At 39.1% G+C, this 26,156-nt stretch overlaps 2 protein-coding genes across 5 annotated transcripts in view; both read left to right on the forward strand.

Annotated features, from left to right (window-relative positions):
* The first annotated feature begins 1,544 nt into the window (after positions 1 to 1,544).
* Positions 1,545 to 7,768, forward strand: TSLP (thymic stromal lymphopoietin). Of its 3 annotated transcripts, none has more exons than XM_063612617.1 (5): positions 1,545 to 1,642; positions 2,894 to 3,030; positions 3,870 to 3,914; positions 4,493 to 4,627; positions 6,923 to 7,768. In XM_063612617.1, the coding sequence occupies exons 2-5, from the start codon at positions 3,022 to 3,024 to the stop codon at positions 7,049 to 7,051; spliced, it is 318 nt and encodes a 105-aa protein (XP_063468687.1). In that variant the 5' UTR covers positions 1,545 to 1,642; positions 2,894 to 3,021; the 3' UTR covers positions 7,052 to 7,768. The 3 variants fall into 3 exon arrangements, with proteins under 3 accessions (XP_063468687.1, XP_063468686.1, XP_055155062.1); XM_063612616.1 differs by lacking the exon at positions 1,545 to 1,642 and adding an exon at positions 2,682 to 2,715; XM_055299087.2 differs by lacking the exons at positions 1,545 to 1,642; positions 2,894 to 3,030 and adding an exon at positions 3,641 to 3,749 and having other exon boundaries at positions 6,923 to 7,192.
* Positions 7,769 to 17,180: 9,412 nt separating this feature from the next.
* WDR36 (WD repeat domain 36) overlaps positions 17,181 to 26,156 on the forward strand; it is a 34,906-nt gene continuing 25,930 nt past the window's right edge. Inside the window, exons 1-5 of one of the 2 annotated variants that reach the window (XM_055298360.2) lie at positions 17,181 to 17,491; positions 19,786 to 19,813; positions 21,958 to 22,058; positions 23,588 to 23,705; positions 25,497 to 25,629. In XM_055298360.2, the coding sequence (XP_055154335.1) occupies positions 17,330 to 17,491; positions 19,786 to 19,813; positions 21,958 to 22,058; positions 23,588 to 23,705; positions 25,497 to 25,629 (542 nt within the window). In that variant the 5' untranslated portion in view covers positions 17,181 to 17,329. The remainder of the gene's footprint in view (positions 17,492 to 19,785; positions 19,814 to 21,957; positions 22,059 to 23,587; positions 23,706 to 25,496; positions 25,630 to 26,156) is intronic. The other variant, XM_063612899.1, reaches the window with a different exon arrangement.

A 26,156-nucleotide genomic window follows, 5' to 3' on the forward strand; every position in this document is an offset into this window, starting at 1 on the left:
AATGTATTTATTGCAAATCACTTTAAATGCTGCTGGAAAGGTAAATAGTGAACAAATGAACTGCTATAAAACATGACCTACTTTTAAAGAACTCCCAATCTAATAGAGAAAAGGTTGAAAAACATTATTGAAATGTTAAGTAATCTATAGAAGCCATAGAAAGAAGTCCAAAATAGATATGGCTTACAGGATAATGAGGTCACATCCCGGTAGGAGACCACTTTTGGAGACATCAAATGAGATGAACATGGAAAGACATTAAAATCTAACATCTCAGATTGGGAAAAAGAAAGCTCAGAGCATGTTTAGAGCATATTACCTTCAGAAACTGTTTGCTGGAAGCCTAGGAGAATGAAGGAAATAGGGCTGGAAAGACAGCTTGGAGCCAACGCAGGAGGGATCATTGTAAATCTCAAAACAGTCTTGAGTAGGTTGTTTTGCCATAACTTTTTGAGCAGAAAAGTAATATAATCCAGGTGATCTAAGAAGTCACATAATTACAGATAAGGAAACTGGGGCAACAGGAACAAGTGTTTAGCAATGTTTTAACAGACAAAGAGACACCTGGGATGCCTTAGAAGGAGACACCCTGCCTACCTCATCTGAACAAAGACTCTACATAGATCATAGACACAAGGGGTTTTTGAAAGGGGAAACAAAAGAAGGGAGGCAGCCTGGTTATACCTCCAGAAGAATGCAAGTCGAACCTCAGTGCAGGCTGCTTTCTGCTGTTCTTGCCCCCATCAGCAATCAAGAGATGAAGCTGAAGGTTCTAGTGGGCACTCACACTCTCTGGCCCTACAGCAAATCACTAGAGGGGAAGGCATGTGAGGTGAGGGTGACAGAAGCAGCCACCATGCCCCTTCCTTTGTCTCCTGGAGCTATCCCAGCCCAGTGAAGAAATCTGATTTAGCTCCTGTCTGCCTATGTAATGTCCAGCTGCCGACCAGAATAATCTCTGATGTCACAATAGATTAATCAGGTTTTGGCATCGTCCCACAATACCTTGAGAAGTCGGTGATGGGGGAACAGCGGACTTTTTTTTCGATGAATGCTGTGGTGACTTGAGTACAACACATGAAGAATTCTAGAAAAGGGCCATTTTTGAAGTCAGCGGTGAATCAGAGGTTTTCTGGCCCTCTCGAGTGCCTTCTATGAAGAAGAATTCAACTCTGGCTCCGGTTTGTCCCCTACTCTTTTCCCGAATCCCTCGACATTTCCCTGCTCTTTTCCCCAGGCACCGCATGGCCTGTGACATTTGCTGGGACTCACACACGGCGTCCAATCTCCTTTCTCCGAGCGATGACTCCTAGGAACTTCCCAAGGACCAGAGCGACGCAGGCTGCGACACGCGAGGGCGGGGGGCGGGGCAGGGGGGTGCGACGGACGGGGGAGCGAAAGGGAAAGAGAGAGAGAGGGGACCTGGGTGTAGAGAGGGCCCAGGGCCGCATGAGCCAAGCTAGGGCGGAGCAGGGGGTTCATCTCAGCAACCTAATCGGTGTCGGCCTTTCCCTCCCTTCAACCCTCCATTGGTGCTGCTGGAACTCGGAAGACTGCTAGACAGACATCTTCTAGGGCGCTCTCCCTGACTCACTTGGCTGCGCTTTTAAGCACTCTTTTCTGGATCAACAGGAGTTTGCTAGTAAAAATCTGAGCCCGCCATCTCGATGCTTCTCCTTTCTCTAAAACTGGTGCCCGCGCTGAGGCCCAGGTGACAGACGTTTTCCAGTCTACGCTGCGCGGGGCTAAGCCTCTGGGAGGCAGAGCGCACTGAAGCGTGCGCCGCCTCGGGGAGAGCCGAGCTCAGGACAGCATCCTCTCCGTGCGCGCTCGCCGCTGCGCACCCAGCAGCGCGGTCTGGCTCCGATTCTTATGTCGCGTCCTCACTTTTAACGCTGGCCTTAAGAGTGGGACTGTGAAGGTGGCTGGGCGCTGGAATTTGTAGTTTTAAAAGTTCTTGACACCTACTAGAAAGTGCTAGAGGACCCTTCAGCCCCTAAGGCGCCCGTAGTCACCAAGAGTAGGCGCTTTTCCTGAAATTGATATGGGGAATTTGAAAAGTAGAGTTTTTGAGAACAAGCCACATCAGATCTTTCACCATTTATTTCAACCTCTTATCGTTCCTGCCCCTAAGGTTCTGGTCACGGTTGAACATTTAATGCTTTCACATGGAAGTGCTGTCGAAGACTGAGACTGCACCCACCATCCAAAACACCCCATAAGTAAGCACAGTTTCTTACTAGCCAAGGAGAAGGGCAAGCACTAGTTGAAAGTGGCCACACGAAATGCTCAAAGACGTTCAGAATGCACGGGTCATATGCAAGGACTCCAAATCCTTACAGTGGCTGCTGGTTTCAGAAGGTGTTTCTCCCAAATAGAAAGGATTGGTCACGGAAATGCCCTGTAGGAGAAAGACACTGGTATCCATTTCTTAAAGGACATTCACACTTATAAAGTGTTTAGGGCAAAGCAAAAAGGAGGAAGGTGAGGGAAATTCCTGATGACTTTACTAATGTTAAAATTCCATAGATTTAGCTACTCCTTTTTTTTTTCTCTCTTTCACATCATCAGTTCAGAATTCTATAAAGGAAAAGAATGACATGGTAGAAAATCATTGGCCTAGGAGAAAAGAGCCCGTAGGCGTTTAGGTGTTATATAGTGCAGCCAGAAAGCTCTGGAGCATCAGGGAGACTCCAACTTAAGGCAACAGCATGGGTGAATAAGGGCTTCCTGTGGACTGGAAATGAGAGGCAAAACCTGGTGCTTGAGCACTGGCCCCTAAGGCAGGCCTTTCAGATCTCTTACACTCTTGGTGGGAAGAGTTTAGTGTGAAACTGGGGTGGAATTGGGTTTCCACGTACATTCCCTTTCGCCTTACTATATGTTCTGTCAGTTTCTTTCAGGAAAATCTTCATCTTACAACTTGTAGGGCTGGTGCTAACTTACGACTTCACTAACTGTGACTTTGAGAAGATTAAAGCAGCCTATCTCAGTACTATTTCTAAAGACCTGATTACATATATGAGTGGGGTAAGTGAAGAAACTTTTTTAAAACAAATGTATTTTCATCAGACGAGTCGGCTTACACACACTCTACAATTTAACTTTGTAGGAAAGAAAAATAATTTAGAAAAAATCATGGCCCCACATTTTGTCAAGAATTCTTACAAGTGATATTCAAATATCTGATCTAAAATGATTATCTAGAAATTGGCACATTCTAAGTATGCAGATGCTGATGAGGAGCAGGTATTGATAGACAGCGCATTATGCATCGAAAGATGTCTATCCTCTGCTAAAGTGCTACTCTGACTATGCTGTAAAAAGACAGCAGGAGGTTAAGAGCTGTGTTTTTAAGAAAGAGGAGTAAAAGAGAGATAATTCTCATGAGCTAAACTCTAAGGATTGATGCTGTGCTCCAGGTCTCTCCAGTGTTTTAGATGTTTCAGGATGCTATTTATCACAAAATATGATGTACTTGGAATTTTTTTTAACATACAGTAGTAATCATTTTCCCGATTAACCTAATTTCTAGATAGAGTTTGCATTCATGAATGGCCACACTACAGATGTGGACATCCAAAGAATGGCATTATTACTCACAAGCATAGTGGTATGTGCAGTCATGGCTTGAGGGAAGGGAGGGGGGAGGTCGCCCTCTGAGACCTGAACCTTTCGGTGTGGTTTCAAGCACTAGCCAGCACTATCTAAAGACTGTTTCACTGCCTTGTCAATGACATAGGAAACAGGTACCTGAGTGGAAACTGTTTTCAGGGCACTTTTAAAGCTCGGGAGCAAAGGGTGGAGGGATGATTTTCCTTGTGGACTTAAAAGTCTTTACCCTCTTTGCCTATTTTTCTTCCTTCCAGACCAAAAGTACCGAGTTCAACAACACCGTATCCTGTAGCAATCGGGTGAGTGGACTGTTCAGTGCTGCTGGCTTTCTCCAGGGAGACGCCAGACATTTTGGAGAGGGAGTATGCTGCGGTGTGCAGAACCCCGAGAGGTGCCTGGGTTCCGGGACGCCGCCGCCGGGGGATAGGGGACATCTGGGCTGCCAGCGCGGGGCTGCGCCTAGCTTGGGAGAACACTTCTGTTCCAATTTAGGGAGAGGAAGTCTCTATCCGGAGGAAAGGCAAATTGGGAACTGGGACAAGGGAACGTTGTCAGGGGCACCACCTGCTGGGGTCCGGCGCCTCCGCGCTCGGGCTGGGGATTTTGGCAGCCTCCGCCCCATGGTGACTTGGGAGGAGCGAGCGTGGGTGACAGTCTTTTCGCGAGGAGCGCCCTCCGCCACCCTCGCCACGCCCCTGCTCCCCCGCGGTTGAGTCTTCCTTGCTCTACTCAACCGTGACCTCTTCGCTCTGACCCTTGACTTGTGTCCCCCGCTCCTCCCTGACCTTCCTCCCTTTCCCTTTCACTCAATTCTCACCAACTCTTTCTCTCTCTGGTGTTTTCTCCTTTTCTCGTAAACTTTGCCGCCTATGAGCAGCCACACTGCCTTACTGAAATCCAGAGCCTAACCTTCAATCGCACCGCCGGCTGCGTGTCACTCGCCAAAGAAATGTTCGCCATGAAAACTAAGGCTGCCTTAGCAATCTGGTGCCCAGGCTATTCGGAAACTCAGGTAAGCCCGAAGCCTCAGACGCTTGCTGTACCTTGGGGCTAAGCTCAAATTAAACTGGGGCTTTGGTGCAGAAGTGGTTGTCTGACTTTTTTTAGGTTTTATCTTTCGAAGAGCAAATGAGCCTGGTAAAAGTGGTAGGATGTCAATTAGACCCACGTTGATACCCGGACTCAAACTCACCTATTTCTAGGGTTCTGATACTGTTTTGGCTGAATTATGGTTCTAAACCTTAGGGCAATGTTTCAAGGTATGATGAGTGAGACTTCTATAGGAGAATGTTTTGATTGCTGGAGCATAGGAGTATGGCTATTAAAAATGCCAATTCCCAGGTACTCAACCCAGAGCTTCAACATCAAAATCTCAGATTATGGGGCTCCTTAAGAGATTCTTGTCCAGTCCAAAGTTAGCAACACCTCTTGTTCTTATCACTTAACTATTGTGTGCTTATTTGCTAAATGTATAATTACATTACACATAAAATCTCTATCCTATGTTTGCTTAATTGCTTGTATGGGCGCTATTGCTGTCTCTTTACATATTTTTGCACACGTAGTTATCTGCATTTGAATGCTTGTGTAGCATTAAATATGGAGATAGTGTAGTGGAAAGTTAGGCATAGGAACTCTGGAGACAACCTGCCTGACTTTGAATCCTGGCCCTATAACTTCTGTGAAGACTTAGTTAAATTACTTAGCCTCTGTGTACTGTAGCTTCACGGGTAAAGTAAGTATCATATCAGTTAGTCTTATACAGGTTGTTTATGAGGATTAAATTAGTCAACGCATGTAAATGCAGTTGGAACAATGCCTGGCACATAAAAGGCACTCAATATTTATTTCAGTCAGCAAGTAGAGAATTTATCTTCATGGTGACAAGTTTAAGGAACAGAGACAGACAAGTGCAGATATGTATGATTGCTCCTTATTAGCCTAGTGGACTTTATATGTCTACAATCTAGGTAGATGGACACAACTGTCACTTTTTTTTTTTTTTTTTTGAGACAGAGTCTCGCTCTGTCACCCAGGCTGGAATGCAGTGGCACAATCTCAGCTCACTGCAACCTCCACCTCCCAGGTTCAAGCCTGAGCCTCCCGAGTAGCTGGAACTACAGGTGCCCACCACCACGCCTGACTAACTTTTGTATTTTTAGTAGAGACGGGGTTTCACCATATTGGCCAGGCTGGTCTTGAATTCCTGACCTTGTGATCTGCCCGCCTCGGCCTCCCAAAGTGCTAGAATTACAAGTGTAAGCCACCATGCCTGGCCAAGACTGTCACTTTCTAGAGCTTGAGGATTGAAACCATAGCGCTGATCTGGGTTGAGCTTGAATTAGAAACTCAATACCAGACAGCCATATGAGAAACCTATTTGGCTTCATGCCTTCTTATGAAGGAGACCCTGGCAAATCTACAGATGGCTACAATAAAATTCATTTAAATAGGAGCACAGACAAAAAGCTAGATCGAGTTCCTGGACAGCATGTGAGAAAGGGAGAGTTTGGAGAAATTTATTTCAGTCCCTCCCAAGCCCAAATGGAGAGTCTAAGACTAATAATAATGATTTCACAGATTTTTTTAAGATTTGTGCTTAATAACCCTGTGACTTTATTAATTTGCATACCATGTGTCTAGGAGGCCCAGTGTACTACTCAAAGGTAATTCAGATAAAGGTATATACTGGAATCCTCTTTAAAATAAGCCTTCAGATGTCTGTGACACATCTAGACAATGGGGCAGGGGAGGGGGAAGGATGGGGAGCAGGAGCATGCATTTTGGGTCCAAAAAATAGACTAGGTTTATTGAATTATGTCTATAAACAGGTATAAGATAGCTCTTGCCCATGAGGAACTTGTGATCTTGTCAGGGAGATTTTGAAATCAGCAATTTATTCATTTACTTAATCACTCAGCAAATATTCAGTGTTTCCTATGATTAAGACACTGTATTCAGTGCTATGGGGAATACCTATGATGCAATATAAAGAAAAGTATGTTAAGTGAGAGCCAAGTTAAATGACACACACTCTTAAGCACTGGAAGAGTTTCCAAAAGCAAGGTCTGAGCAATTAACGGAGGCTTTTTTGAAGGAGGTGGTGCTTGGCCTTGAAGCAAAAGTAGGTGGGTACAGAAACAGGAAGGCATTCCCCTGGAAAAGGCACATGCTAGCACATAGTAAGCAGGTGCTTTGGAGACACACTGAAAGATGGATTTGCATACAGAAGGCAATAAAACCTGCTCTCAACAGTTACTAAAGATAGTGCAAAGTAATTTTGACTATTGATTCTTATATTCTACAGATAAATGCTACTCAGGCGATGAAGAAAAGGAGAAAAAGGAAAGTCACAACCAATAAATGTCTGGAACAAGTGTCACAATTACTAGGATTGTGGCGTCGCTTCAGTCGACCTTTACTGAAACAACAGTAAACCATCTTTATTATGGTCATATTTCACAGCACCAAAATAAATCATCTTTATTAAGTAGATGAAACATTAACTCTAACTGTGACAAAGAAGACCACAAATAGTTATCTTTTAATTACAGAAGAGTTTCTTAACTTATTTTTGTAAGTTTTTATTGTGTAAGTTTATAATGCAGGGGAAGTACTACTCCTCAAATGTTGAGGGAAGCTTCCATAACATTGATGACTGGCTTCATGGCAGTAATTCTCGGCTGTAATTGCATAAGCATTGCTCAAGAGGAAAATCCAAAAGTGCAGCAGGAGAACTCTTTTCCCTGAAAAAGGAAAAATATTGAACTCAATGATAGCACCAAAACTTACATTTAAAAGACAGACATTCCTTCTACATGTAATGACACTTCTTGTGTTAAAATAAAAATTTACAAGAGAAGAAAGTGAAAGCAAATGAGGTTTCATAAATAGTTGTAAATATAGTGAGGCAATTTGAAATAATTTTCAAGCAAAATATTGTGAAAGTATTCTAAGCCAAGTTTTAAATATTATCTAACAGGCGACAGTGGTATATAAAAGTAGATCCTGAGAAGTACTTTTGTTACAGCTACTATAAATATACATATAAATTATAGAATGTACTTTAATTTATTTTATGAACACTTTTCAAAATGTACATTCCTTTGTAATTGACACTATATATTTCTTAATAAAACAGTTCTCAAATTTGTTTCTTATGAATCATCTTTCAAATCTAGTTAGACAATCTGCACACATACTTTTCTAAGGGACATTATCTTTCTTCAGGTTTTTACCTCCACTCATCCTTAGAGCCCACTGACTGCTCCCCTTTATACCTGCTGGCCCTGCCTATAGGAGAAAATATTTGGAGATAGGCAGCTTCAGGATGCATTGCAATCATCCTTTTCTTAAATTATGTCACGAGTCTTTTCTTTATTCCCCTCTTGAACTTTCCTCACACCTGGAAGAAACAAAGTAGGCAAAAGTGAACTGGGGATGTCAAATCGATTCTTGAATTCCTGCTGCAAGCTAGAGCCACAGGCACCCTCTCACTCAACTTCCACTCAGAACCCTCTAAACACCAGTGGGAAGGGCAACCCACTGCATGTGGGAATGCACTGATTTTTCCTAGGAGTAGACATGTTCCTCTAATTACTCCCTGAGGGTTAGTTGGGGCTAAACCATGACAGAAGTGGGGAAGTTCAATGTCCTTAAATCCATCTTACCTGCCAACAGGTAAGAGGAAGCTTACATTATATGTCCAGTCTACATTTAAAGAGCACTTACTGTGGAACAAGCCTTCAGCCAAACACTGGAGATAGAAAAGTAGGTAAGACTCAGCCTTTGTCCAGAGAAGCTCAGGGTGTAGCTGAATAGGCAGTTTCTTTTGTTCTGAGGAAAATCAGGACATGCCTGCTTCCTAAAAATCTTTCTCTGAAGACCTGACCCAAGCCCTTAAATGCCATTGTCAGAGAAATTTCTTTAAGTCTATTAACTCCATTTGAGTAGGGATTCACTGACTAGATTTTACTGAACTATGAAAATAAATACACACAATTTTTCACAAAATTTTGGGCCCAATTCCCCTAAAAGAATTGAGGATTAGGGAGAAAGGAGACAACTCAAAGTCATCCCATTAAGTGCAGTTTCTTTGAATCTTCTGCTTTACCTTTTAAAATTTGTGTATATCTTTTATTCTATTTATTCCATAGATGTCTTAATATAAAATTAGCCAATTCAATTACACCGTCAATTAAAAGTAATGGGCAAGATGATGCATCATACTAATTTAGTAAGAACGTTCCTAAATGTTGTAACAAAGTGGATCATACATCTCTGGTTTTTTAAATGTATTGAGGCTTTCTTGGTGGACTAGTATAATATACGGTCAGTTATGTCAATGTTTCATGCTCAATAAAAAGGAAGTTGCAAATTGTGATTTAAGCATATGAAGTTGGATATATACATACTGAGACTACATTGTTAGTTATGCTATTTATATAATCTATATTCTCACTTTTCTCTCCTTCATTCAGAGGCTAAGACAGCTGTATGAAAGTCTACTGCTTGCCGGGCGCAGTGGCTCATGCCTATAATCCCAGCACTTTGGGAGGCCAAGGCGGGCAGATTTCAAGGTCAGGAGATCGAGAGCATCCTGGCTAACACGGTGAAACCCCGTCTCTACTAAAAATACAAAAAAAAATTAGCCAGGCATGGTGGCGAGCGCCTGTAGTCCCAGCTACTCGGGAGGCTGAGGCAGGAGAATGGCGTGAACCTGGGAGCCAGAGCTTGCAGTGAGCCAAGATTGTGCCACTGCACTCCAGTCTGGGCGACAGAGCCAGACTCCCTCTCAAAAAGAAAGAAAAAACAAGAAAGTCTAGCTGACATAATTCTTTATTTCTTTGTATTCATAAAGTTTTGCTTTCTTGTTGCTGAAACCATTTTATCCAACGCCTAAAAAATCAATGGAGCCATTTATTGATCATTGTACCCTTACCATTACAACATTTCCACATCTTATTTGCCAAGTAATCTATGCTGTCTATTAAACTCTTTCTGGGTCTCTTTGCTTTTGATATTTCTTGTACATAGCATGTCATTTTAGTGTGTGGAGGTGGGGAGCGAGAGGGAGTGGATGAATTCCAAACTAAGGCATGTTTACTTTTAGTGTTGTTGCTGCATTTTTATGTTTTCTGTTTTCATAGTTCCACATTATTTGTATAATTTTAACCTAAAAACAGGTCTTTACATTTATTCCTTTTAACCATTTCTTATCGGTTTTTGTCCTATCCCCTCAGCATGTTGATATCTTGAGAGTTTGGCTCTTGGTTCTATCATTACATAACTCTCCCTCATAGGCTTTCTATTGCTTAATTCAGTTTTTGAAAAAGAGAAAAAAGGTAAGGACTAAGCCCTCCTTACTGACAAAGGAGGCAACTCTATAGGCTGGTAATTTGTCAATGTACTTTGTTTAAAAAGAAAAAAAAAGTTCCTTTAACTTTTAAGAATCAAATATCAATTTTTTCATTCTATACATATCAAAATAAAGGTGAGGGGAAATTTATCAAATGATTTACTGAAGTCAAAACATACTAAGCCCATATCAAGCCTACAGATCAAATAAATTTATCTAAAAATGGGAATTTTAAAATATTTCAATTATATTCCTTTCTAAATCTTACAAGCCAACTCTCTGAGAATTATACCAGACAGTAACATTAAACTGATCTGAGATTTTTTAGTATTCTCTCCTTTTTATTATTCAAAAGTACTAGGTTTTCTCAAACGTTTTTGTTCTAGCTGTAGCTTTGAGAATATCTGTTGGCTTTTGTCTGGCATTGCAATTTGTAAATACACCTATACTTTTTGATACCCAGTATTTACAGATTACCAAATAATATAGTTTCACTGATGATTATCATGCAAAAGTTATTTATATCTAAACACAAAGGATAATAGCTCATATAAAAGTTAATTGCAAATTGAATTTTTTGAGTCTCAAGTTCTACATTTCTAAAATAAGGATGATGCTTCCTATATTTTAGGGTTATTATTAGAATTAAAGTACATTATAAATATAAAGTCCTTGGCAAAAGGTAAGGAAAATACTTTAAATTTAGTTATTTGAATGCCTGTTTGTAACCATTATAAAGATTAGGAATAAAGACTGTTACGGAGCCTGTCAGATAACTTTATTTTTAGTTTTCTGTCTAGGACTGCTTTGTGGCAATAGAAAGAAGGTTGAAAAGTTTAAGCACACAGTTATTGACAGCCTGGCAATTTTGAACTCTACCAAGATAGCAGAGTTCATAAGACAGAGTACCTCAGGTGAGAGGTGCACAGAGAAAGAAGCTCAGAGACCTGTAGGGATATCTCTTGAATATTTAGCTGAGTACTTTTCAGCACATGGCTGAAAACTCACATGGCTATGAGAAAACTACCCAATACTGGGAAAAGAGTCATTTGAAAGGTTAGAGGGAATAGTGTCCATTACTTACTCAAAGCCAGGAAAATTGCCTATTTTCATCAACTAGACTGGAATATCTCACAACTCATTTGGCATTGGGTAGGGCACTCAGGACAGTCTTACTTTAGTAATTAATAATAATTAGCCCAAGGCTAATTGCTGCAATAATCCCGCATTAGAAATCTTAAAAGTAAGACTTGAAACAATCAAACTGTTTCCAAGTAACTTAGCTGAATCCTACAATAAATTTCAAGAATATCTGTAGAAATAAAAAATACCTAGGACCCAAAAAGGAAAATTCGCAATATTTTGTATACAATTAAAGATTATCAGATATGAAAAAAGTGCGAAAATATAACACATGATAAGGGGAAAAAGTGAAACTGATTCAGAACTAACATCGAAGTTAGAATTAGCAGAAAAGGACATTAAAATGGTTATCGTAACTATATTCAATATGTTCAAAAAGTTAAATATAGACACAGAATACGTAAAGAAAATCCCAGTCCAACTTCTAGATATGAAATCTGTAATGTGTGAAATGAAATGCACAGTGAATGGTAATCATGAGAGATTAGACATTGCAAAAAATAAGATTAGTAAACTTGAAGACATACCAAGGGAAACTATTCAAAATAAAACACAGAAGGAAAACAATAACTTAAAAATGAAAAGACCATCAGTGAGCTGTGAAACAACTGCAAGTGCCTAATATACATGTAATAAGTCTCTTAAATAAAGAGGTACAAGAAAAAATATAGGAAGAAACAATGGTAAATTTCCAAACTTTACAAAAATTCTAAACCCACAGTTCCAAGAAGCTCAATGAAGCACCAGAAACAGATAAAACTACACTAATGCTCATCATAATCTAATTGCTCAAAACCAGAAAATCTTAAAAGCAACCAATGGAATTGTAAGACCTTCAGCATGTTCTTCTTAGGATTTCCTCTGCAGAGCACTTCAACCCTTTCTCCTGTACTTCGTATATAATATTTCATGAACAATATCATGATATAATTAGAAAAAAATTTTACATTGGTTGGCCTTAATTATTGATTTCTACCTGTTAGCTTCTGCTTAAGTAGGAGGGTGGGAAGATTCTTTTCCATTCTCCACTATTCTTGAAGTAAAGACAAGGATTGTCATAAATGAAACCACCGCTTACTGAGTAGTTTTATCAGTTATTTTTCTTATACTACCTTATGAAATATTTGCAACAATCCTGTGAGCTCTGTGCTATCCCAATTTTATAGATGCAAGAAAAGGCTCAGTGAGTGAAATATCCAGTGTAGCACAACTAGTATGTATAGCATCTGGCTGATTCTGAAGTGCACACTTTCTATTACTTGAGATTAAAGTTTGAGACTTTAAAATAAAAAATGCCTTCCACTAAGTGGAAATTATCCTCATTACCAAACTAATAGATATTGTAATTGTCTCCTCAACATGGATTCTACCACTTCTTAATTTTGCATCTATTTCCTCATCCACCAGAGGGCTTTAGGGATTGATCCCAGCTCCTGGGATGGATCTGGATTAGTCTAACCTAGTCTGGGTGTCCCAATATCCTTGCTTGGAGTTAATAGAGGTAACCAGGCTAATATTGATAAGCATATTGGTAAGCAAGTACTTTGACTCGGGTCTTATTCAGGATAAACATATGGCCACCTTTGGTGATGAACAATAAGTATAAGGTTTTTGAGGGGAAACTCTGAAAAAATGTTTCCTCACTTTAAAAAAAAAAAAAAAAAAGGCAGTAGAGTGATAGTCTTCCCCTCTCATGAGATACAAACAAAGAAGCATGCAGTGGTAATTACAATTAGCGATTATCCTTAGACCAGGATTGAGATGAAGCCGTGAATGGCAGAGAAATAAGAAGGGAAGAGCCTGAAGTTTTAAATAATTACACAAGTAGATTAATCAACCTTGCCCTCACCATCCTTTTGATTTCCCATTCCGTGAGCTACTTAAGTAAAGGTATTGTTTTTGTTTTTCTGTGTGGGTGGTTATTGTTTCTTACCGATTAATGCTACAACTTGCCTGAATGCCAAGACAAGGCAAATTAATCTTGATTTAATTTGAAGTGGGAATAAGGGATGAGCAAGATGAAGGTAGGCCCCAATATCTTAGGGAACAAGCCAAAAATTGTGACCTGGGATGGTAAGGATGCAGGAAAAGTAAACATGTAAAGAGGATGTCATTCTTTGGCATATTTCACATTGTTTCCTGCTGTGGCTTGAACATGTGTCCTATCCAAAATTCATGTTGAAGCTTAAATCCCCATTGTATTTGGGGAAGTGATTAAATCCTGAGAGCTCCATCCTCATAAATGGATTAGTTCCTTATAAAAAGGCTGGAGGAAACTAGCCTGGTCTCTTCTGTTCTTCGCATCTTCTACCATGTGAGGACACACTGTTCATCCCCCTTTGCACTTTCTGTCATTTCTGCTATGTGATGACACCTAGACAGTGCTATATATGAGGAACAGACCTTCACCAGACACTAAACCTACTGGCACTGGCACCTAGATCTTGGACTACCCAGCATCCAGAACTGTGAGAAATCATTTCTGTTGTTTACAAATTCCCTAATCTCAGGTATTTTGTTACAGCGGCACAAATGTGCTAAGAAGCTTTCTATAAACAACTCTCATGTCAATAGATCATTGCCTTGGCAATTGAAGCTGAGATGCCACTTTTCAAGATGGTGCTCATAAATGCAGTATTTGTATGCCCCTATACCCTTCCCTCTTCTACTCTCCCTTCTGCCAGCTATTCTTGTGTGGAAGAGAGTGGCAGGGCATTCCAAATTGTATTGAGGATGAACTTAGATTATGTTTGGAGCAGATATCTTAGATATAAAATTTATGGAATGATTCAGGGTAAATATCAAATGGATGTAGAGTTTGAGGAAGATTTGGTAATATCTTTTTTTTTTTTGAGACGGAGTCTTGCTCTGTCACCCAGGCTGGAGTGCAGTGGCGTGATCTTGGCTCACTGCAAGCTCCGCCTCCCAGGTTCACGCCATTCTCCTGCTTCAGCCTCCCAAGTAGCTGGGACTACAGGTGTCCGCCACCACGCCTGGCTAATTTTTTGTACTTTTAGTAGAGACAGGGTTTCACCATGTTAGCCAGGATGGTCTCGATCTCCTGACCTCGTGATCCACCCACCTCGGCCTCCCAAAGTGCTGGGATTACAGGCGTGAGGCACTGCGCCCAGCCACTAATATCTTAAGAGTATAGCCCATACTTTATCTTGGTACTGTATCTAACACGTAATAGTTCTCAATAGATATGCTGAGTAAAAGAATGAAGGAATTAAAATGACTTAAACGTTAAATACGTGTTTCCCAAGAATAAACTGTTTTAAAGTCCATCATGAGTCAGAAACTGAATTGGCAGCAGCAACTATCAGATAAACTATCTGATTCCTGTCACCTGCTCTGTGCAAAAGGAAAAAGGAAACTATCAATCAATGTCATTGCAGCCTATCATTATTCTTCACAGCTTCCTTTTTTTGAGATGGAGTCTCACTCTGTCGCCCAGACTGCAGGGCAGTGGTGCGATCTTGGCTCACTGCAACCTCCACCTACCGGGTTCAAGTGGTTCTCCTGCCTCAGCCTCCCTAGTAACTGGGACTACAGGCACATGCCACCACATCTGGCTAATTGTTTTTTGTATTTTTAGTAGAGATGGGGTTTCACCATGTTAGCCAGGATGGTCTCAATCTCCTGACCTCATGATCTGCCTGCCTTGGTCTCCCAAAGTGCTGGGATTACAGGCATGAGTTACCATGCCTGGCCCACAGTTTCTTTTTAAACAACCCTACCCCTTCTTTTCCCCAAAAAATGGAAAATAAAAATATTAAACTTGCATTTATTCAATCATCAAAGATCCACTGAGCCTTTGTTCTGTGTCATCCTTGGACACACAACTAAGAACATGAATAATTTGGAAACCTTAACATCATATTAGAGGATATTTGTCATTTGTGAACCTGTGGCCCAGTCCTCACTTTCTGTAACACAGCTTTAATACTTCTATAAAGTAAAACAAACGATATTTTTTTATTTTTAGATGCTAATTTTCACACATTTCTCCAAAATTCACATAGACTTTTGCTAGGTTGTAATTAGAAGGCAAGCAAACACCAAGTCTCACTGGCTTGCAACAACAGTTAATTCTCACTCACATTACAAACTGGCAACCTCAAGTCAGCCGCAGGCTTTGTCTACAGACCTCATTTCAGGACCCAGGCTGAAAAAGCAGCTCCTGTTTGAGACATGCCTTTCTCTTTTGGGAACAGAAAAGAGCAAGAGAGTTGGTAGAAAGAGAAAATGACTCTTCAAGCATCTGCTGGGACTTGCTGAACATCATGTTTGCTCATATGCACTGGCCAAAGTAAGTCAAATGCTTCCTATTCCTGCTCCACCATGAAGGATTTGTTACAAGTCTTGGGCAAAGGACAGAGATACACATCTTCTTACAGGAGGGAGTTTAAATATTGGAGATGTTAAAGTACACAACTCATTACTTTGGGAGGGAATATGACTAACATAAAAAAAGAGAGAATATTCCACATTTTTAGCATTTTTGTACTTAAATGTAGCTTTAAAAAAAAATGTTTATTAAGCACCCCTTTTGTTCCAGACACTGTTCTGGGTGCTTGTTATGTATTAATGAACAAAACAGAAAAAAAAAATTCTCTACCTTTATGGAGCTTACCCACTAAACTATTAAAATAAAATAAGCCTAATAAATAAGTTAATAGTACAATGAGATGCCCTTTTCCCCTCTTTTTTAATTTAAATAAAATTTGCAAATAATTAGCAACTTGTTCACTTTTAAGTCATACCACAAACATGGCTGAAAATGTGCACTCCTATTGAGAAATCCGGGGTACAAGTGAAAATACAAGTAAGTACAACATGTCAAGGACTAAATAACAAGCTCTCATTCTGTTAGCATCTGCCCCTTAATGATCTTAACATCCAAAGTGTTTGAGGCTTTGTGCCAAGAACTATAAAATAAATCAAGTTTTTTTTGTTCAAGAATGTATGAGTCAGATATTCAAATTAGCTAACAAGTGACTTTTGTTTCATAATAAAATAATTACATTTTAGAACTGGAAGGAACCCGAGAGAGTACACTGATCTGTGTAGAGACAGACCCTCTTTATCTCTTTCAAGTACAAGTATATTTACATTAGTCACTCGACCCCAACCTTAATAGGCTGCCAAAACATTTTCATAAACGAAACGAAATGAAATGGAAATAAAACAGTAAGATAAGAGGTTATTCCATATGTTGAAATTCGGTCCTGGGCTCTAAGGTCACCACTGTTTTAGTTAACGTTCACATGCTCAGAGATTGTTCCCCAAACCTACATCTTGGTAAGGCAGCTGGCTCCTGAGGAGTGAGGCGTCTTGACACCCACTTCACTGGAATCAGTCTTCTTCAGCATCCTAAGGCACTTAGCTCTAATGAACTGCCCAGACTCCCCTTTGCATTATGATGAGCTCCTCTTTAGAACCTCTACTGTCTGCTTTTGACAGCCGACCTCAAGGAATACTGACTTAATCCAGGGGTCCTAATAACATTTAATATTTATCTTCCTTTTCTGGGAGGAATCTACACTTATCCAAGTTGCCCAAGTGAGCAGTTCCCTTCCCCCAAATAATTAGTTCTACTCCCCAGAGGGTCTGTGAGTGAATCCCTCTGTTACCTTTGAAATGTCCCATTATAGTTTTCATCTGTAAATATGTCAATATGTATCCAAAAGATGACGATCTTTAAAAACGTAATCATAATGCTACTATCACATGTAAAAATTAAATATAATTCCTTAATATCATCAGCTATCCAGTGTTTAAATTTTTCCATTCTCATGTTTTTGTACATTTTTAAATAATCACATGTTTAAATCGTTTCCATCTCCAAGGCGTCGAACTCCCCTCCATTCTCCTGGACGTCGCGCTTCCCTCTTTGTTTCCCGCCCTTGCGGTTCCGTCGGAACCTAAGGAGCTTCCTTCTACCGCAAAAGAGCTGGAGAACAATGTTAGGCAACGTGCTGGAGACCTTGGCCTTCGGAACTGAAGTAACGCCTCCCATGTGAGCTCTGGAGGGAGAACTTTATGTGTTGCACTGAGGGCAGTCTCCGGAAACGCGATTCGCAGCGGGCGCCGGAAGCGGTCTTGTGTCTGCAGCTCTGGCAGAGGACTGTTCCACTAGACACGCTGAAGGGACTGGGTACGTGTTTTCCTTCAGGACCAGAGCTGAGAGGAGCCGGGATCGCGGCGGCAATGGAACGGGCCTCAGAAAGGCGCACGGCCAGCGCGCTTTTTGCGGGGTTCCGGGCCTTGGGACTTTTCAGCAATGACATTCCACACGTGGTGCGGTTCAGCGCGCTCAAGCGCCGGTTTTATGTAACAACCTGCGTGGGCAAGAGTTTCCACACCTATGACGTGAGTGACTTCTTTTGTTGGCTTCCCAGAAAAACCACCCTCCTTGGCCCCTAACTCTCTCCTGGAGCAGTCCGGTTCTCCCTTCCCATCTACCACGGTCTTCCCTTCTTTAACCCCTCCCTGTCCTGTTAATATTTCGCCATCCGGTCACGTCCACGTGCTGATTTAGCACTTGCAGTCCTCCTGGGGCGTGTTTCAGAGGCAGCCTGGCCAAGGGGAAAATGCTAGAGAACATCTCAGTTGTATGGCAGTAATATTCAGGGAATATTTATTGACCTTCCCTTGAAGGTGGAAAGATAATTAAGACAAACCTCTACCTCTTGCATTCTTAATGAGAGAGAAAAACATGCACGCTATTACGTTATTGGTGACACGAGCTGGGTTAGAAATTCACTCTAGGTAGAATACATTGGGAGAACCGGAGATGGTGAGATTAATTACCGTTAGGGAAAATATCTGATAGCAATCAGTTATTTTCAACTAACGCAAAGTGTCTGGCACTGTCACTGTAAGCCTTGCAGCCGTTTCTTTGCAAGATAGGTATTATACCGTAGCACCTTTATATAAACTATTAAAGTAAATTTCAGATCAATTACTTGTTAGTGATGATTTTTTCTCCTATAACAGCTCATCAATCATTGTAATAGTGTCTCGTTGTTTTTTTCTTTTGTCTTCTCCAAAAGAATGCAACCTCTGTGAGAACAGGAACCTTGATGAGGAGGATGATAATAGTCAGTGTTAATTAAGTACTTTCTTTTCTGGAAAACACGTAGAGTTGTCTCTCTTGGAGGATTGTGAATATCAAGTGACTTATTAGCAAAAAGAGCTGGGAGTTAGGAACTAGTTGAGTTAGTGGAAAAGGAAAGTGAGGGCAGAGCTGAGGTGAAGAGCAGTTGGGTTTCCGAGAGTCTGAGTTGGTAATGGAGACAGGGTGGGTTAGAACCATATCATTAATCATGTGAAAGTATTTAGTGTTACCATTCTCTGCACTTGTTCCTTGCTTGCTAACTTTTGCTTTTGCTGGTTAATGTTTTCTTCCTTGAAATGTAATTTTTCTAAGTTTATTACTGAAACAACTCTTGAAATCTTGTCTTTGGTATAGTGTCTTTCCTGACACTACGTTACACACAGACACAGGTGTTTTTCCCTATATTCTACTTCCAAAGAAACCCTGTGGTGAGGAGAGTAACATATTTGCACATTTTATAAAGTTAACAATTTACTTACTGTGTGTTGACGTTTAGTCATAATAAAGATGGCTTTTAAGGTCTCCTCTAGTTCTAACACTGATGATACATTCGTAACATCATGGCATGTAAATGTTCTTTACCCAGACTGTACACTGCTCAGATTAACCAATGCATTGGGCTGTGACCTCTAAAACTGAAAATACTTGGGAGTAAAAAGAAATAAAAAATGGAGCTAATGAACCTTAGTCACTAATTGGGTCTACAAGTGCTCTATCCCATGGCTATGGCTATATATGCTGTTCCCAGTCAGACTTCCCACAGTCCTACAGATTAGTTTCTTCTACAGGGGAAACTAGACAAGTTGTGAATAGGTGGTGGTAGTGATGGTAGTAGCTATCATGTATTGAGCAATTACTATATGACTGGCCCCATTCTGTTTTACACAAATTTACTCATTGAATCCTCATAACAATCCCATAAAGTAAATAAATAACTGTTTTACAGATGAAGAATTTGAGGCACAGGGAGCTTATTTTTCCAGGGTCATACTGCTGGATCAGTAGCCATGATTGGAGTCAGCAAATTACAGTCTGTAAGCCAGTCTAGCCCACTGCTTGTTTTTGTATGACCCAGGAGTTACGAATGATTTTGACATGTTTAAATGTTTGTGGGGGCCGGCTGGGGGTAGGGAGAAGGATATTTCATGACATGAAAACTATGTGAAAATCTAATTTCAGTATCTATAGATAAAAGTTTAATATACCCATGCACATTATTTATGTATTACATATGGCTGTTTTCATGCTACGGTGGCAGAAGTGAGTAGTTGCAACAGAGACCACATGCATTGCCTTCAAAGCCTAAAATATTTAATATTTGCCCCATTATGGAAAACATTTGCCTACCCCTTCCATCACCACTCCTGGTGAAATATAGTTGAAAATATAAACTTTCCTAATAATGAAAATTAGTGTCAATAAGTGTCCTTCTTATGAAGGACAGCGTAGCGAATATACGTATGAGGTTATATCTTAATCTTCAGATGTTAGGTTATTGTGATTATGTTTGTTACTGAAAATTTAACCTTTTTTCTTTTTTAAACAGGTTCAGAAACTTAGCCTGGTTGCAGTAAGTAAGTATGAACTTTATTCTGAATTTATGCACATCTAAACTTTTTTTAAATTTTGACATAAATTCGAGACTTACAGAGCATATAAGGAAGCCAGTGTAACATTTATGTCTTATAAACTTACATTATCAGCAACAAAAAAGAGTGCCAGGATAGAATCATGTTTTGCTTTCAGTTGTTACGTATCTTTATTTTCTTTAATCTGGAACTGTTCTTTAGACTTTCTTTGTGCTTCATGACATTGACACATTGACATTTTTGAAGAGTGCAGGCTCATTTAGAATGTCCTTCAGTTTGAGTTTTTTTTGACATTTCTTCAGGATTAGATTCAGGTTGTACTCCTTAGGAGGAATCACAGTGAATTGTATCAGAAGGCACATGCTGTTAGTTGGTTCTGTTCCTGGTAGTGATTGGTTAGGAGGCTCTATTTTTAAGTTAGTGTTTTGTCATTTGTAACAAATAAGTATCTTTTGGTAGTATGCACTGGGACTATGTAAATACCTTAGTACTCTTCAAAGTTATTACCTGCTGCTTTTAGTATTTTATGATGATACTTGCCTGAATCAGTTATTAGTATGATGGTTGCCAAATGCATGTTGATTATCCTTAATCCAAAAATTTGAAAATCCAAAATGCTCCAAAGTATTGAAACTTTTTGAGAGCCAACATGATGTTAACAGGGAAATATTCGCTGGAACATTTCCGATTTCAGATTTTCAGATTAGGAACATTCACCTGGTTATGCAAATAGTCCAAAATCCAAAAAAAATCCGAAATCTGAAACACTTCTGGTCTCAAGCATTTCAGATAAAGCATAGTCAGCCTATAGTGATTTTCTTTTGCCATCATTCCTTCTACTGTAAGGAAAAGTATTCCCTTTTCTCACGTTTTGGTATTTCTTTCCAATGGAAGGGTTGTTTTTTTTTTTTTTAAAACTATCTAATAGAATAAAACATTTCTCAGGGCTGAGAGGTACTTGTTTTACCATCAAATATGGTTCTTGTGAGAGAAACAGAAGACCTACAAGGACTGTAATGTGTATGTCTATTAACCTTATATTTTAATAATGGATTAGAAGGCAGAAGAAAGGCATTGGAACTTGAGTTGAATACAAAAGCGAATGATAAACTTAGAAAACAGGATTATGCAAACAAATCCTAATATGGAATTTGCAGCCTATAAAGTACAACAATCCTGTATCTACTAACGCTCCTGCCCCAAAAGAGGAAATGAAAAGGTCAGTGTGACCAGGATACTGAGAGAAGAATCATATGTCACGTGAGAAATGCTAAAGATTGATAGGCATATTTCCCTTGGAGAAGACTGTAGAAACAATATTGTCTTTAAATGTTTTAGGAATAGACATATAGAATACCATATGTAATATTTTTGGATTGGTCCAAAGGGTAGAGTTAGAGATTTAGATTTTGAGTTACTTTTAAAATTTTTCTGGAGTTATTAGTGAACTTGATATTCCAGAAGATACTCACATGGGTCAGGCATGGTGGCTTACACCTGTAATCCCAGCATTTTGGAAGGCCGAGGTGGGCAGATCACCTGAGGTCAGGAGTTCAAGACCAGCCTGTCTAACATGGCGAAACCCCGTCTCTTCTAAAAATACAAAAATTAGCCGGGTGTGGTGGTGCACTCCTGTAATCCCAGCTACTTGGGAGGCTGAGGCAGGAGAATCAGTTGAACCTGGGAGGCGGATGTTGCAGTGTGCCAGGATTGCATCACTGCACTCCAGCCTGAGTGACACAGCAAGACTCTATCTCTCAAAAAAAAGAAAAAAAAAAAAGATGTTCACATGAAGACTGGATGACTGTCAGAGCTTTGTGTTTCAAATGACAGTTTTTTCCAAATAACCTCAAAAAGCTTCTTTTCATTTCTCTAGGATTATGTTGTTATTTCTGCAAATCCTAGACATTCTCTTAGGGAAGGACAAGGTGATTTCCTATCCTTAGTTTGATAGTTAGTATTAGATATCTAAAATATTTTAGTTAAAATTTTATACTCTGATTCTCAACTTTGATCTTTATTTATATATATTTTTAAATTATAGCCATGAAAAATGTTATATGTATACTTGAGGTTTCTCTTTAACATCTTAAAAATCCCTGTTTCTTTCATTTTGTATTTTCTGCTAGGTAATTCTGTTCCACAGGATATCTGCTGTATGGCAGCTGATGGCAGATTAGTCTTCGCTGCTTATGGAAATGTTTTCTCTGCATTTGCCCGTAATAAAGAGGTTGGTATCGCTAAACTACTTGTTTGTCAGTCAGTAGTTGTTTGTCATGATAGTGGAGGGAACTTTAATTTTGTCATTCTTTACCCAGCACACTCTGGAACTATACGGTATTCTTTTTTTTTCTAATGTATATTCAGTTTTCTGGAGGAAGATAAATTTTCAGAAAAGGCTTACTTAAAACTGGTGCTTTACTTCAGTTTCTTCACCAGAGATGAATATCAGAATTACTTGGAGACCTTCTTCAAAATTTTTTATGCCCAGTCAGTTCCCATCTCAGGAGTTTTCTATTTTGTATATTGAGATAGGACGTAATGTGTATTATTAAGTGTAGTTTTAAAATACTTCCCTGGAAAGTTCATATTTGCACCACCACTTTATGTGAATTGGTTATTTATTATGTATAACTTAGCTTCTAACTCTTTTTCTAAAAACCAGATGCTTGTTCCCGATTTAGAGAAAGCTAGATTCTATGTTTTTTCCACTGCTAAGGAAAGATCTTTTCTGGTCTAAATCTACCAGTTGGTTTCTGAATTTGTCCTAGAACAACTAGCTTGAGAAATGACCTGGCCTTAATGGTCCAGAATGAAAGGAAATGTAGGAGTGGGGATATAAAGATAGCCAAATGATAGTATCACTGCACTTGTCAGGGACTTGGAGTGAGGTGGTTCCCACAGTCTTTCATCATCACTACCTGTGGCAGAGGAAGGTAACTTATCTGTAGAGTTCTTTAATGGAAGGTGTTCAGATTTTTAGAATTGGAAAATGTTCATTTTTGTATTGTTGTTTATAGTTTTCCCAGGGAGATAAATGTGATTTACATGAGGAGACTTTATCCTATATGTATATCCTATATGTGGTTCAGATGCGGAGACTTTAATAAAGGACCTTTATGCACAGGTGTGGTCAGGGTTAGGGGAACAAAATAGGGGTGGGGAGGCATCAGGCACTGTCAGCTGTAGGAAGTTGTTACCACCCCTAAGGCGGTGGCCAAGGAGAAGAAACAGTGTTACTGGAATCTAGTGAGAACTGAAACCATGGAGAAGGGGCTATACATGGAGGGGTCAGCTACCGTGAGGATCTCTGTCAAAGCAGAAAGGTATGGGGAAGAAGACCCTATATCCCCCTTTCCCATCTCATCTGAAAGCCAGTTGGTGATGGAGTCTATAGAGATCATCCTTCTGGAATATACCATCTTGCTAGGATATATATAGTTGTACTGATTGAATTGGGTGAGGGAACTAGGTGTGTGTGCATGCCTCCTCTAACCCAAGATGGAAGGCTGAGCCTCAAAGGTCTCATTTCTTTGTTCTTAATGGACAGTTTACTTCCTTATTGTTGAACTGGCTAAGGGAGCAGATGAACATGCCTGGTCCCTTAATATGTGTTCATCTTAACCTTGAATAATCAAAAGTTGGGGTACATTTCTTAACAGAAGCATCTCAGGATTACCATGTTTTTGGGATAATGTGAATAATATGACATCATGACTGAGTAATAATATGAAATTCTTTTAAACTTTGATGTTGTAGATAGTACATACCTTTAAGGGTCATAAGGCAGAAATCCATCTCTTACAACCCTTTGGAGACCACATTATCTCTGTTGATACTGACAGCATTCTTATTATTTGGCACATATATTCAGAAGGTAAGAGTTAACTCATTTATTTGCTTTATCTTAGGGTAGTATGTGTTTAATTAAAATTTAAAATCTATGTAAACATCTATGCCAGCGATTTTGCCTGTAAATAGTAAGAAATTAAAAAAATTAAAAATCTTTAACATGTATAAGAAAAAAAGTTCTAAGTAAGAAAGAGATAAACAACTTTAGCAAGTTAACTACTTATAAACTGTTTAATGTGCTTACCTCAGCTAATGTATTTTCCATTGCAGTTTCCAACTTTAATGATTTGTTATATTGTTTTCCCTGTGGAGTGAATATTGATGTATTTTCATACCTGAGTAATTCTTGGTTTGTATTTTCACCTTTTAGTAAAGGAGACTGTAATAGTAAACTTGATCTTGTAATCTGAAGGAAAATATACATCCATTTCCTAGGGATATGAGTCAGTTTCTATCAACTGTGATAGCTTAGACAGTGGCTATGTTTATGGGATTATGTATCTTTAAACATGAAGAATTTATCTCTAGAATATCTACACCTTTCCTCAACAAAATACTGGGTTCATCGTGAATTGAATCTTTTAAGTTCTTTAATCTGGTTACATTTTTAGCTTATATTGCCTCTTGGTTATTTCATTGTTCAATACAGTTTGTTTGTTTGTTTTAGTAAATATCCTGAAGATTGCATTTCTGGGAATTATTCCAGCTTCTTATTTCAGATTAGTAACCCTTTTCTTGTTTTGTTTTTGCTCAAGTAGAGGGAGGGAACAGAATTCCAAAAGTATTCCCTGTGCAGATAGAAGTTAAAAGGGCTTTTATTAGGTTACAGGATCTGGTTCTTACATTCCAGCAGACTCTCTTGATGCTGATGGACCAGCTTTTTTGTTGCTGTTATAGCAGCACATTGAACCAGTATCTTCAGGGAGCCATTTGTAGTGACTGACGAATAAAGGCAAGGATCTCTTAAAATAGCATTCAAAGTAAAGTTTATATAATTTTCACCTATACCTATACATCCTAAACTGTGGTACCCATACCCCTGGGACTGTACAGCAGTGTGCCAGATAGTATGTGAACCTGAAGATTAAATGAAATGTACCTTCTTTGATACACAAATTTACTGGAAAATATAGTGAAACATTGTTTTAATCATAGAGGAACTGTAAAGTGAAAAGCAGAATTCAAACATAAAAATTTTGAATGTAACCAAAGATTTCAGAGAATTTTTTTATCTTGGAGCAAGTGACCACTGGCTGTGCCACCCCCCACTCAACAGAGTTATACATTTTTTTTTTTCTCCTTTATTAGAGATTTTTTTGTGGAAATGTGTGAAAAGTACTCTTATTTCACTGAGGTGCGCCTTTTATTTTTGGCATTTTTTGAGTGGCCCATCAAACTTTCTAGATAATTGGCTGTTCATTCCCTGAAAGAGCTAAGTATAAGCACTTCATCTGGAATATTCACTCCTGTCTGTTGATCAAATTACAGAAACATTAATGCTAATCCTTAGGATCTTTTTTTTTTAAACTTTATTATCCTTTTCTGTAAAGTAATTCAAAAGTGAATGAAACTTTTAATAGTATTTTTATTAGAAGTTGTAGAAAATTTTTGACCGTCTAAATTAAATTATATTTACAAGTTGCCCCTCATTTATTTTATTTCTCAAGGAATGTTTATAGATTAGTATCTAAGTCTGTGGTTTATTTTAGCATATAAATCTTTGATATGATAGACTTACTTTAACTGATCAATATATGGTTATATAAAACATTTTCAACTATTTTATAAAAAATAATTATAACTTTCACTTTTGTAGAAGAATACCTGCAGTTGACTTTTGATAAATCAGTATTTAAAATTTCTGCAATTTTGCATCCAAGTACCTACTTGAATAAAATACTTCTGGGCAGTGAACAAGGAAGCCTGCAGTTGTGGAATGTAAAATCCAAGTAAGTATTTTAGTTAGAAAATAATATAGTTGTCACCTTATCCTCATCTACTACTTCCTAATGTATAGTCAAGTCTCATTTCTCCCTGCCCTTGTATATTTATTTGGAGGGTTGTCTGTAAATACAGTTGGTCCCTTGTATCAGAGGAGTCAGTTAACCTCGGATCAAAAATATTCAAGGAAAAATAAATAATAATACAACAATAAAACATCACATTTTAAAATAGTACAGTATAACAGCTATTTACATAGTATTTACATTATATTAGGTTTTATAAGTAAGCTAGAGATTATTTAAAGTATATGCATAAATGTGTGAAGGTTATATGCAAATACCACACCATTTTATGTAAGGGACTTGAGCATCTGTGAATTTTGATATCAGCAGAGAGGTTGGGGAAGTCCTGGAACCAATCCTCCACAGATACTGAGATATAACTATATGTTTGCTTTTGGAGTTGTTGCTGGTGGCATCACATATGTGAAAACTGGCATGTGATCCTGACACTTGATAGACAGCTTCATAAA

This window comes from Symphalangus syndactylus, chromosome 11, assembly GCF_028878055.3.
Source record: "Symphalangus syndactylus isolate Jambi chromosome 11, NHGRI_mSymSyn1-v2.1_pri, whole genome shotgun sequence".
Taxonomy (NCBI): Eukaryota; Metazoa; Chordata; class Mammalia; order Primates; family Hylobatidae; genus Symphalangus; species Symphalangus syndactylus.